Source organism: Equus asinus, chromosome 1 (assembly GCF_041296235.1).
Source record: "Equus asinus isolate D_3611 breed Donkey chromosome 1, EquAss-T2T_v2, whole genome shotgun sequence".
NCBI classification, from domain to species: Eukaryota; Metazoa; Chordata; class Mammalia; order Perissodactyla; family Equidae; genus Equus; species Equus asinus.
Genome location: NC_091790.1, coordinates 132,630,732 through 132,645,502, shown reverse-complemented (window position 1 = coordinate 132,645,502; position 14,771 = coordinate 132,630,732). Strand labels below are relative to the sequence as shown.

At 35.4% G+C, this 14,771-nt stretch overlaps 2 protein-coding genes across 2 annotated transcripts in view; one reads left to right on the top strand and one right to left on the bottom strand.

Moving 5' to 3' along the window:
• The window catches only part of ZNF804B (zinc finger protein 804B), a 482,981-nt gene that overhangs the window by 444,616 nt on the left and 23,594 nt on the right, over nt 1–14,771 (bottom strand). The window lies entirely within an intron of this gene.
• Nucleotides 5,907–6,668, top strand: TEX47 (testis expressed 47). The gene has a single exon (XM_014866606.3). It carries the CDS (start codon nt 5,907–5,909, stop codon nt 6,666–6,668), a length of 762 nt encoding a protein of 253 aa, XP_014722092.1.

Here is a 14,771-nt window from a genome sequence, read left to right as displayed (position 1 = left end):
TGGTTTGAGAACTACATGCTAGCCAAACCAGACTATTGCCATTTGCTTAACAAAGTGCCACGTTTCCTAACTCTGTAACGTATGCCCTCTGTCCTTCATGCTTCAAGCTTACAGAGTCTGTTCTCTACCTTTCCTGATCCCCATTTCTGGCCTGCCTCCCCCACAACCACACACAAATCAGTTCTCTTTTTATGCCCAGTTGAAATGCTCATTCTTCCAGTCAGGTTTAATTGTTCGAGCATTTTGCATTTTCAGTGTTTATTGCTTATGTCTTTATTACAATATTTCTTCTCTCCAGCCCTTTAGTGAACATAATTGTACAGAATTTAAGCTCTACTAATAGAATTGAATTTTTCATGTGTAGATACAATATCTGATTCATAAGAATATCTCCACAGTGTCTGGCATATTTTTCTACAAATAGTAGACATATGTTAGATGTTTGAATTGAATAACAAACTATTCTTAGCCTGTGCTCTCCTTGATAAAGAATTACCAAACACTGCTAATGTTTTTGGCAAAGAGAGGCAATGCCGGACAAGGTAATCTGGTTTTATTTCTTTATAAATCTTCAAATAGCCAGTGATTTGGTAACTAAACTCACTCTGGCTTGCTCTGCTAAATCAAGTGAATTTTGTCTACTTGATAGTTTATATTTGTGCTCTTAGCGAATGGCTCTACCAAAGTTGTTAGCCATTTATTTAGACCATTAATTCTCTTACACTGATTACTTAGATATGCCAAAACACAGAAAAAGTTAGCGGAAGTGATTTGGAGTTTTCTCTGTTTCTCTTGTACATGAACACAAGTGAAAGGTTAGAGCAGGATCTGGTATTCCAGGTAGAAATCAAGTTCAGTTAATGCACAGCCTCACATTCTAAAGAAATGAATCCAAGAAGAAATTCACAAAGCCACTCCCCAACTCTGTTCCCTGAAGGCCATGCCCAGATAAGAACTCTTCCATTAAGCTCTCCAAGGAACCCCAGCCACTCTTTCTACTGAACATCATACGCATGGTGTTTATTATGTTTTTCCCTGTCCTGTGGTGATTCATGGACATCTCATCACCTCCTGGACTTTAAACTCTTAAAATTAGGGACCAGGTGTTTTCCATGTTTATATTTCTTATAGTGCCTATGATGTTACCTGGCACACCAAAGGTATAGATAAATCCAAGATGAATGAGTAGATAAAGACAGTATATCAATTTTGTTGAATCACAGGTATAATGTAAGATTTTTCTGTTCAGTTTACTTTATCCAAACCATAAGCTATTCTACATTTCCAGAGGAATTGTCATATCATAGAAAAAGCAAAGAATGACTCTGTGACCACAGATAGAGAGAGGGGATAATTTATCTTCTCTTTACCCTAGGTAGAGAGAGTTAGGGAGGTTGTTGAGAGCATGTTTGAGTTATGTGCAAGGTACTTAAATACCCCATACTTTAGGTTCCTCCTCTATAAATTGTTGGCAAAATTTTTATCTACTTTACAGGGTTGTTGTGAAGATTAAATTAATTAATATGGGTAAAAGCATCTGACACATGGTAATGGTGAATGACACACGGTAAATAATCAATTAACGGACTTGAATCTTTTTAATCCTTTCTATCTGCCTTACTAAGACAAAAGGGCACTGGGATGGGAATTTGTTTCTTTAGAAACATTTGGTTCCAGAGAATAAAAACAGAGCATAAAGTATAAAGCAGACCATAAGGTGCACTGCTCGACATGAGTTATAAACATTCGTTAGTATTTATGTGATATAAATTGGATAACAAGGGTGGATAAGTAGAATAATTGAAAAAGGACTCCTCAGTATCACAGGTTTCAATTCAGGTTCTGCCACTTGTCAGTTGTTTGAACTTGGATACCTAAAGATCTAAACAGATCACTCTAGGAGGGAAAACTGATGTTTCTTTATCCCATTGGATAGACAGAAGAGTTCTTATGCTTGAGTCCCACCTGAGGGTAAATTACTGGCTCTTAATAGATGAAGACAAGGACTGTGGCATCTGGGAACTCAAATGCTGAGTATCCATTGAAGAAAGAGTGTGCAATTATAATTACATACAACACGCAATCAAAAACTGTCCAAATTATGTGTTGTTTCTATTCCCATCTGTTGAGAACTTTACTCTTGACACTTCGGAGTGTGGTTGATAACAGGCAGGAAAACAAGGTAAATTGCCTTTAAATGTTTCAGATAGCAATGTGACAATGAAACTAAAATTTGGAAGAAGCAACTCAACAGCAAAAAACGTATTGAAAAATGGAAAAATACAAAGGAAAATGTAGGTGGAACTATCTATGTGTGGTGGTAAAAACTATAGTTTCTCAATGTATTAGGTTGAACCACATAAAATTTTCAACATCAGACAGGTTTAACTTATACAAATGACAATTTCACGCGTGTTAAGCCAACATCAATTAAGAGCCTTTTGAAAGAGGCATGGTTTAGTGATATTTTGTATAGTTTATATGAGGAATTATAATGACGAAAAATCATCATTTTTATATTAGGTTTATATTGGAAGACCCAAGATATATGAAAGAAAAAGGAAACAAAAGCACACGTGAAGAGAAAAATTACAATTGAACTCCTTTTTATGGAGGCAAAAGAGAAGAAAAATTGTGCTGTAGGTACAAATGGTGTCATGAAAAGAAAGAATCTTACCTATATATAAAAGATTAATTTGAATTTGTGCACTCAAAAGGGGTTTCCAAATAGCAATGCTCTATAAATTCTCCCAGTGATTTTGATCAATGTCCGTGTTAGGTAACAAACCTTGCAGTTGCATGTCCCCAGTTTCTCTCTGGAATAATTCATTACTGGGGATTGGAAACAAATACCAGAAATCACTCTGGACTTGGTAAAGGCAGAAGCTCCTCTTCTAGCATTCTACAGAGGGGAAGATTTTTTAAAGTTAATATCTTGTGAACTTTACAAAGCAGGTGCATCATAAGATCTTACAGTTTCATGATCCTAGTTGAAAAGGTGAGGTGACAAAATCTAGAAAAATACTGAGAGTAGAAGACTCTTATTATAATCCAAATAAAAAGCTAGGACTGGGCTGGCCCCAAGGCTGAGTGGTTAAGTTCGCGCGCTCCGCTTCAGCGGCCCAGGGTTTCGCTGGTTCGCATCCTGGCCGTAGACATGGCACCGCTCGTGAGGCCATGCTGGGGTGGTGCCCCACATGCCACAACTAGAAGGACCCACAGCTAAAATACACAACTATGTACCCTGGAGCTTTGGGGAGAAAAAGCAGAAAAAAAAAAAAAAAAGGAGATTGGCAACAGTTGTTAGCTCAGGTGCCAAACTTCAAAAAAAAAAAAAAAAAAGCTAGGACTATAAAGGAGGTAGTTGAAATCCAGAAGCCATGATACATTTCAAAGTGAGTAAAAAGACTTAGTAATGGAATAGAGTTGAGGGATAACTTGTAGGAAACATGAAAAGATAAGACTAAGGATGCTGGTCTGGGACATGAGAGAGAAAATGTGAATTGAGACAAAATGGGATATTTATGAAGGGAAATACAAAGAAAATAATAGTTAAAATGGTGGCATTTGAATTTGAAAGGGTAGAGGTACATCCAAGGAGAAGAACTGTACATAAGATTACAATTTGAGAATCTTCTGTACAGAGACAATAATGGAATGAAAACTCAGTGTTTTCTTCTTTGTCAATGCCAACAAACTAGTTGTATTTGCCTTGAGCCTTAGACTGAGAAGGAGTCCATGTCTGGGCTCTGCAGGAAAGACTCTGTGGTCAGTCAGCAATGTCAATCATGTGATTTGGAGGCAAGCATAACATCAAGAATCTCACGAAAGAGAGACATAGATGGTGCTGAGCTAATCGGGCAAGGAGGTGGAATGAGAGAAGAGCTGCATGATAAGCATAGAACCTCAGCATTTCCTGGAGTTGGGTGTGGGAAGGAATTGGGCTAGGCCAGAAATAGAGATTTGGGGAGAAATTCAGGGAAGTGCAGAGTCATAGAAACCAAGGGAAGAGAAAAGGACATAAAGGAGGTTATTACCAACATAATAACATTCTGCAAAGCAGTAAGAAGAATGAGTGTGAGAACAATCCCTAGACTGGGCAATAACACGTTTCTTTGCATGTTGGGAAAGACTACATCACTTCAGGGAATGATGAAGTGAACCACAGTGAGGAATTATAGTCACTTTTTATGTACCACACAATTAAGGAATTAAGTTACCTCTCAGCCTCCATCTTCTGGGATAATTTGTCACTGTTTATTACTAAAATCAGATCATTAGTTTGGATAACACAAATCTTAGGAAGGAAAAAAGTACTCTAAGGTTTAATTTTTAAAAATTGAATGAAAGTGTTTTCCAATCTTGCTTTAAAATTATGGTTTAAAGTTCATATGAATACAATTTTAAGATACGATATTATTTTTTATTCTAAAGATTAACCTAAATTCACATTAAATTAAGAAAATCAAATCCTACAGAAGAACTTTCTTATAACAGAGTCACCATTACACAGAATCAGATATGTGTTCTTTCAGTCGTTACTTACTGCATAAGTACCTCTTTACCTAGGTAGACAGAAAAGGGAGATTGTTGAAAGCATGTTTAAATGGTGTACAAGATACTCAACTACTCCACGTTTTAGTTTCCTCTTCTATAAATTGTGGACAAAAATGAAAAAGAAAAGGAATATGTCTAGGAAAATGTCAAGGCCCACCATCTATCTGACTCACAAAGGCACCTGGCTAAAAACAAGCCATTCCAGAAAAGAAGGCCTCATTTCCTCTACCATGATGTTAAGAAATCCTCATTAAATTAAGAAATGGGAGTTGCCAGTGCCCTCTGGCCCTTTAAAACCACTGACATTCTGATTCACTGAGGTACTATGGAAATCAGAATAGAACACAGGGCAGCTGAGAGCACCCAAGACACTGGCAGTTGGAAGAGTGATGGAGGACAAGCAGGGCCTCAAGGAAAGGTAAAGATAGACGCACTTGAAGAAAGATATGTTAAGCTGATCCGGAGGGAAGAAAAGGAGATTTGTAAGAAGAGTGAGTTAAAAGTAACAGAATTTTTTATTTGACCTCTGCAACAACAAAAAAAAAAAAGAAAAGAAAAAAGAACCATTTTTGAGGTTAGTTGATAGGAGAAAAAACAAAGAATTGAAACTAGTTATTTCAGAAATCTACTTTTATTATCAAAGCAACACTATTAACTTTTAGTGAACTGAGTAAAGGTTAAATAAGCCAATTAGGATTTGAGATCCTCAGATTTTTCAAAAAATTTATTGACTAGTTAAATTTATAAAAGAAATTGGGGGAATTACCATAAAAATACCATTTTTAAATTTGACAAATCAAGGACAATCTGCAATCACCATTACATAAAGGAAAAGATATTTTACTGTGATGCCAATGCTACTGTGAGCGACTGCCAGCAGATGTATTCCTCTCTTTTTCTCTCTCTGTGTGTGTGTGTGTGTGTGTGTGTGTGTGTATGTGATCCATGGGTGGGGGTTGAGGAAAAATGTACTATAAATTGAAGGAGAAAATAATAATGTAAACAGAAAAAGAGTGAAGCTACTCTAGATTAAGTTCTCTCTCCTCCCCACTCCCCAGTTCATTGGAGAGTTTTTCCCTAGGACATGAGTGTTAGTTATTTCCTTGTAAACTTAAAAAAAAAGTCTACAATTTGAGTCTTGTTTTAACATTCTCTTTCATTTCAAAGACATTGTTTATTGATAACACAGGGAAGGGATTTTGCTATTTAGTAGCATGTGACGAACTGAGTAAACTCTTTTTTCAGAAGAAATGGAAACTAGAGTTCATCACTGAAGAGGTATCCTGATAATGTAAATATTGTGATAAGCTAAAAACTGGAATCACCCAGAAGAATAACTAGGACTCATCATGTCCTTCTCAGTCCATCCTCGAAAGACTAGCAAAAGACCTTTTCCATTGGAATCTCTTCTAATGCCACAAGTTCCACGTAGCAACTACTTACATTTTCAGGAAGAGAAGCAAAGACTACAGCTAAAAAAATTCCTTCTCCATAGGATGTTTCTAGTGGCCAAGATAACAGCAAACACAGAAAGAAAAGATATTGCTGAATACTATGATCAAGTGTTTCAGTCAATTTTGAAGCGTCACCTAGGAGAAGCAGTGACAGGATTATTACTCCTATATCCTACCTCCATTTTGCATATCCTTGAGTCCTGCAATGGTACTCTTTACCGAATTCTCCTAGATTATATTAACAGAGGAAAGAATGAAACAGAATTTTTTATCCAAGGAATGAAAATTATAGTCGTGTCTCATAACATCCCAGCAAGGCTCTTCATGCAATGGCATGTTTCAGTAATAAAAGTGCCAGTCATGTATCTTGATGATGTGACACAGTCACAGTCCCTAGAAGAGGTCATAACAGAATTTCTCATTCAAACTCATAAACTGGCACTCCATCTTTTTAAGACCGTCAAAGTGGGCACTAAAGGACCAGGCGATAACTTGCACCAGGTTGCACCGGAATTACTCCTCCCAGAACAAATAATAAAGTATTTGTGCAAATCTGAGGAATTCATGGACCCAGAAACTTTCATAAACATGTATAATAAACCCATACATATCACTTTGGATTCTGAGGTGGTATGGCCCGCTCCCTCCCGTTTCTAGGATTAAGAGTGATGATGTGGTCGATGTGGTCAAATCTCTTAAGAAATGTATGCTACTTAAATAAAAGGAAAATATTTCTAAAGTTACTATTCTCTTTAAAAAGGAAAGAAACAGAACACCACAATATGTACAAAGGTAATATATTAATCTTGACAGAGTATGTTGAGCTAAACTTGAAAATTTATCTGTTCCGATATTAAGTTCAATGCATTATTTTAATGGATGGAGGAATTTAATAAGTTCATAATAAGTTCTCAAATGCTAACATCGCTTTGATGGAATGACTTAATTTTTTAAAGAAAAGTATGGATGAAAAACGACAAACACTTGCTTCATATTCCCATTCATTCTCTCAACAGTCAATGAGCAGCTATCCTCACACAGCACTGTATTCAGAGAATACAGCATTTAGGGGAAAAGGATTCTTGAGTTACTTGCAACCTAAGGGTGGAGGCAAGTATGTGTAAAAGTAAATATGATAACATAATACAATATAATAAAACGTGATCATTCTTCCTGTAGCAATGTGGAGGAAAGACTTTAAAAGCACAAGTGCTGGAGTAATCTCTATATGGTTCCTGAATTCAGAAAATAAAACCTCAACTTTGAAAATAGTTCCAAAGCTCACATATTCTAGACAATATAATCAAGAAATTGAGTTCATTATAAAGCTAAAGAACACAATACCTTTTTGAAATGAGCAGAAAATACATTGTCAGAAAGCATTGTACTCCTTCATGTCAAACATTTATTGAGTACCCTTCATGTGACAGACATTTGCCCGGTGCTAAGGATTTGTCAGGGTACATAGAAGACATGATTCCTGCTCACTTATAAAACATTTCGAAATGATTATAAAAAAATTGGTTATTTTTTCAACTGACTTCCTATAAAGCAATTAATTCTATGCAATTTCTCTATAGCCTATTTCAAGTTGATCTCTCCCTTCCTGTACTCAGGATTAACGCTTTTTTTTATTTAAAACTTTTTAGTTTGTTTAAACAATTAAATGACATTAATATTTTGACTACTTCAGTGATATTTATTCAAAATTTACTTCAATATCTTATGAAACAGACATTGGATTTAGTAGAGGAAATACTGTTATATCATTTTAGTTTCATTATTGTTTATTCGATTTTCAGTCTCTTTGGGGAAAAAAGTAATCCCAGTATGCACCTCAAATTTGTGATATGCAGATAATTTGTCATCATTTGTTGCACATCTGAATCAAATTTGAGGAAAGCCCATTCCTATTTTTAAATTTTGTAAAATAGATTTAAACACAGAATGGCATTTTCTCCCTTTAGTTGAACTTGAAGTTCTGCTTTTTTAAATTTAGCAACAGAAAGAGTATAAAACTTAGATAAAATGAGAAGTAATACTTCTGGTTAAGAAAGAGCACATAATTTACAAACATTTTATCAATTTAGTACATATTAAACACCTAGTATTAGTAAGCAATGTGCTCTTTACTCTGAACTATAAGAAAAACACAGGCACCCATGGTTATTAAATGTTTAGTGACAAAATGAGTGACGGTAAGAGTAAATGCTTCCCAGCCGCCCCCTCCCCCCAACACACACACACCAAGAGAAAACACTTGATGAAGAAGTAAGTCTTGGTCTAGGCTTTGAATGGATGTGAGAAGACGTTTGGGAGGGCAGACAACTATATTTAAAAGAACAGAGAACAAGCAGAACAAGAAAGAGAAAATAAACAACAGATGTTCATTGGACCCTTCAGCAGGGTAAATTTTGTTTGGGAACAATATTTCCTAAAGTTAGCTAGTGAATAGAAGTACAGTTTATAAATAACATTATATATTTACATATATAAAAGAATGGTACATTATATTTTCCCCAAATGGCCACTGCATTATATCCCATCCCAGCCCAGACACTCTTCTTTCAATGTGACCTTTACATTGCTCCCATGGCTTGGTGGCTTTTAAATCCTTTCCCTTTGAAATCAGTCAGACTTTGTGACTGCCTCCACCAACAGAGTACACCAGAAGTGATCCCAAGTGACCTCCAGGGCTAGGTCCTAAAAATGCCACACACTTTGCCTCGATCTCTTGAACGTTAGTTCTCGAAATCTAAGCAATATGCTGTGAGCAACCCAAGCACTTTTCCAGATGACACCCCAGGGGAGGTCCCAGCCAACAGCCAGTTATCACCACTAGACACATGAATGAGTGAACCTTCAGCTGATTGCAGACTCCAGCCTTCCGGTCAACCCTGGATTTCAAGCCAGCCCAGCTGACACTGTGTGGAGCAGTGAAGCAAAGAGAAGCTATTCCCACTGAGCCCGGCCCAAAGTGCAGATCTGTGTGCAATATAAATGATTATTGTTGGTTTAAGCCACTAAATTTTGGGTGGATGATTATGCAGCAGTCTGAAAAAATAACAGATATGTAACAGGAATAATTATATATGTATATATATATTTCATATCATTTATTTATTTATTCAGCTATGCACTAATATTTACTAAATATCTACTAGTAAATATTTACTAGGGGGCCAAGCCCTGTGCTTGTCACTGGGTATACAAGCAGCAGTAAGGTTTGTATTCTCCACACTGCCTAGCGTAAATCTTTTATTGGTTTATAATACCTTCTGGTGTGAGAAATATTGATAGAAAATTAATTCATTAAGCCAAAGAAAAACATTGAAAACCTGAGTCATTTTTAGAGGAAATTAGAGAAAATATCCAAATGAAAATATTAGTGAATTACTAGTATACTGTTATTTTACATTAAAGGATTCACGAAGTGTCAACTGTGAAAATAAGTGGAAAATAAGCACAAGGTGACTACAAATAAATTCAACTACTTATGTAGTTATTTATTTTAGTTAAAACACTAAAATGAATTTAGTCAATGAAAGTCCCCCTTCTTAGAGGTCACGTTAGGAGAGTTTTTACTTATTCCAGTGACAACATCATTGCTGAAAACATTTTGTGACTCTTTTATGGCAGATGCATTAAGGAGGTTTATAAATCAAAGGGAGTTTAAATATTTCAGTTACATCTAGTTTTTTGCTCCACAAATAATATACACTTCAACTTGATTGGTGACCTTAATATTCAATCTTCATTCAGAGAAATGTTTGCTGATTTAAATACTGCACTCACTCTCAAAGGAAGCTCTGCTGTCGCCAAATACATTAAAAAGATGTGAACTGCCTCTAAGGAAAAACACATGTTTTCAGCAACAGTTGCATGATTGAGCTTCCTATATAGCTCACTAATATTATGTCTTTAAAGGTGATAACACTCATTTAGCTGTGTATATTTGGGTATATTTGACAAAATGCACAAATATTGTATTCATACCTTACAAATGTAATTTAATTTGATCAAGTCCAAAAATGTGACTCACCAAACCTCAGAAAGCCTCATAAGGTAATTCTCAACCAATGAGAGTATAGTTTCCTTTCAATAAAACTTTACATAAAACCAGAGTACAGAAGTTAACCCAAACAGAAAATGAATATTTTAACGCTGAACATATAACATTTAATGTTCATATAACTTATATACTCATATATATTCAATAAACACGTAACATTTAAATGTGTGGCCAGCGCCGTTCTAATCCTTTTATTTCGATACAGGTACCTTTACAATAGACTGACATGCTGATGATCTTATGCTTATTTCAGAGTAACCAAGGACTTTCAGGGAGGTTATAGTTTTCATGGAGGATAACTGAAATAATGTTATTTTGAAGGAAAAACCCTTCCAGGATGAATTTAAAAATTCTACTGTCTTCATTTTAATTAAAGAGGCATCTATATTACTTCATGGAGAGTAATTGCTTTAGATTTTTACATTCAGTAACTTTGTCATAACTTCAGCAACATAAAACTACATTTCGATTCAGCCAAACCTATCTCAGCAGTAAAATTCCCCCAACTTCCACGAGAAAGTAAAAATGAGACAGCCTATCACCAACTTCATATAGCAAAGTACTTTTAGACTATTTCAAATTGTAGGAAATAACTTAATGTAGAATTAGAGTTCTCCCCCTTGTGGTCAATTACGTAAACTTCCAGATTGCCTGCTGATAGGATTTATATAATAAATATAGTGCATAGTTTTTAAGAGAATATAAAGAGAACCTCCAAAGGTAACTTTCAAATATCTGCTTTACTACCCTTGTTTTGCAGATAATGATTATGAGACCCAAAGACATTAAGTGTTTTGTGAATAGGAAAAGCAAGAGTTGATAACAGTATTCCCCTATTTCCATTTCAGCACTTTACATAACTAATTGTGGTCACAGTTAGGGGTCTGGATTTAATTTTAAGTGTTAATACCCCTCCTGTGCTCCAGTTCTTACACAGTGCCTTCTTGAGACTTCCCACTGGATTTCCACAAGCATCTCCACCTCCATGGGCTCTAGGTAGAATGTGTCATTCTCTGCCAACACTATTCCTTCAATCTACTCTCCCACTTGTACTCCCTGTTTCTATAAAATGGACCATTCCCCACACAGTTGCCAAGTCAGAAATTTTGACGTTGTCCTAATTTCCTCCCTTCCTTTTTGTTACTGACAACCAATCAATCCAAGCCCAGTCCATCTTACTCATGGTAAGTATTTCTAGTGTCCAGCCTTGTTTCAGTGCCCTCATTATGGAGCTCCCTCACTCCAATCATCTCTGCCTCCTCTCTCTCTTTGTGGTCTATATAATATTATTCTATCAAAATTACAGGCATTAAGCATAAGTTTTAAGAGAACCACTTCCAGTATCAAATTGCTGTGTTGAAACCTAGCTCTGCAACTTTGTAGATCTGTAATTTGTTTCTTTACCTTTCTGTACCTGTTTCTTCATCTACAAAATGGGTGTGATAACAGTATCTACATTATAGGATTGGTTATGAGTGTTTAATGAAATAATGGTGTAAAGATCCTGGCATACAGTAAGCACTCAATAAATGTTATTCTTCTGATGGAAATTCTTCAATGGCTTCCATCTCACCTCCAGGACAAAGCAGTAAAATTCTATCATGATCTGCAAAGCCTTGATTCTCTGATCCCAGCCTCATCTTGTGTCCACTATTTTATCTCTCTTCACACTTTGTTCTCTAAAGGTTTCCCACTATCTCCAAGCTCTTCACCTTTAATTTCCTTCAGTACTTCTCTTAGCGAAATTCTGTTTATCAATCAAATTTTATTTCCTCTGCGAAGCCTGGCAAACTCAAGAAACCCTTTTCTGTCCTCATTGTACATGGTACTCAACCACATTCTAGCAATTCTCCTGTCATATTGCTGTTGTTTATTTTCACATTCATTTTCCCACCAGCAACTTGTAATCAATTACCGCAGGATTTTTTGGTATTTGTATCTTTAGTGCCTCATTTAGAGAAATTCATTTAAAATATCTGTAAGAATTTCTTCTTTACATTAATTTTACTTTTATCAAAATGGTTGTGGAATTTCAATATATTAAAATGTTCCTATATGATTGATTGGGTTTTGGCCATTGTCTACAAAGCTCTTTAAAATAGCAAGTTAAAATATAACGGTTGCACCACATCTGAAATCTTCAGTTTTACCCACATAATAATTTCTTCCACTCTAATTTGGAAGGATACCAACAATATTTTCTGGAAGAGATTCAGTATGTATTGCTACTCAATGAGACAAGGATAGAAGTTTATTCTCAATTCATTGGATTAAAAATACTCTTTCCTGTTGGAGCATCTGAGCAAGCTGTTAGTAAGGTACACATCATTTATTCAATATTTAAAGATGTTTTCTATGTGTTCTGCAAGTCCTTGTTTCACTAGCTACTCTTAGCTGTTCTTTGAGATGTACGCTTGATAAGACTAATATTTATCTATTAGCTATATTTGCTTGGCTATTATAAAAGTGTAAATTAGATTCCATTTTAATTATATAGTTCACATTTCTGATCTGTTTTTAAAATACTAAGCCATTTTTAAAGACACTATTTAAAAAACAGTGCATTAAATGCAAAGCCTTGGTTTATGGAGGAAGAAATAAATGTCTGAGTATTGAACATATTTACATTTTACCAAAATACACTCTAGTGTAATGACGTCCTCAGGGATATCTCTCACTCAAGTCTCACCTTTCTCCTCTCTCTCTTCCCAGTTTATACAATACTTTGCTTTTTGCAGCTAAAAATAATATAACATTCTACAAGAAGGTTTGTTTTATCATAGATTAAAACTACACACCTTGTAATATTTTAATTCTTTGATTCTTCACTTTCTATCCTATACAGTGGCAATTCTTGAGTATGTACTCTGTTCCAGCCAAAAATCAAAATGAAAAAATGAAAAGATCATTGAAGTGAGATGACTGAGCTTTGTTATGTACTCTATCACTAACTCATTACGTGCCCTTGAACATGTAATTTATTCTTTTTGGGGTCTATGTTCATCTACATCATAGACTCTATGAACATTATAAAGAAATCCATGAAACCCTTGAACTGTTATTCAAAAATGTGTCTGAAAGGAAAGACTGTTATTTTAACAATCAGGCAGGAAGAGGACAGGATTAAGGTGTTTTAATTAAAATTTTGAAGCCAAATGTCTAAATGAATGACTAATGAACCTTATCAGATAACATCTGGGGGCAATACAAACATTTTCCCTTAAAAAATTCATCCTGATTGCATCCATTTTAGTGTAAAGATGGATGAGAAACTAAAAAGCCAGAAATCTATATATTAGATTATGATATCTAAATAGCAAGTTTGGTAGCACTGTGGCTTCAGAAAAAACAATCAAGAGTGAGGCATTTTTCTTTAAGGCTGATGGGAAGCCATTGAAGATTTTAAGCAGGGCACAATCAGATTGGTTTGGCTGCTGAGTAGAGAATGGGCTGGCAGGGGACATGTTGGTGCAGATAGCCTCCTTAGTAAGTGGTTACAAATTTTCTGGCAGGAGATGATAGTAGCTTGAACTAGATTAAAGACTGTGGAAATGGATCTATGGGGATCAATTTGAGAGGTAATTAGGAGGTAAGTAAACATAGGTTATAAGGGAGAGAAAGGTGTCAAATATATTAGGTTCCTAGTTTTTCCAACATGATGGTACCATTCCTGAGGTAGGAAATATACAAGGAGTATGGAGTTTGTAGGGGAAGATTATGTTTTTAACTACTTCCATATTATAGCTACAGCATCAAATTGGAATAATTTTTGTTTGATATTTCCATTATCAATATCTTTGGATGAGGTGTAGAGCACATGCATTATATTAAATCTCATACTTTGTTGAAATGGCTAAGTACTAACATGTATTTTCTGATATAAGTAAGTAACTTTTAGGAAAGTGAAAACAGTTTGATAAGTTAAAATAAATTAAGCTAAAGGAGAAATTCTCCCAAAGATCATCTGAGTCTGATATTCACCATCAAAGCTCTCCTCAATCTTATAGCTGCATTCAGTGGAACCATAATTAAAATCAGCACAGCTTATTGAGCTTAATGCCTTCCCCTAATCAATTCAAAGTCATTCAAACCCTTAATTCAATAATTATTTATTGATTTCCTTCTATCTGTACAGTCATGTGTTGGGGCCACGTGAGACAAAAACACAAAAAAGCCTCCATAGGGCCCCCCCAAATTCATTAGTATATCATTTATTCCACTTGTAATAAAAATTTAGGTGAAAAGATATCCTTTGGCATTATATTGAAAAGGCTTTCTCCCTGTTTCTCTCAATTGGTCATGGGACAACATGACACACATTGAATTTTGTTCTCTCTCTGCATTTAGTAATGAACTGAAAAACTATTTCAGGCACTTTGTCAAGCAAGGAAACTCAGGGGTGCAATGCAATCATGAGCAAATAAGCATAATTTCTACTTGAGAAGGTATGTAGTCTCTGTCTCCCTCTACCCCAGACACATAAAAGAAAATTAAACAATTATAATAATTGTTATGATCATGGATATACAAGTTGCAGTGATTTCCTAACTTTATCTAGTTTAGAGGATTAGGGGATGCCTTTGATGGAAGAAACACACAAGGATTTCTGAAAGTTAAATAGAAGTGAGCCAAAAAATAGGCAAGGAGTAGGAGGAGAGTGTTCCTGCCAGAGGAGATATATATACTCT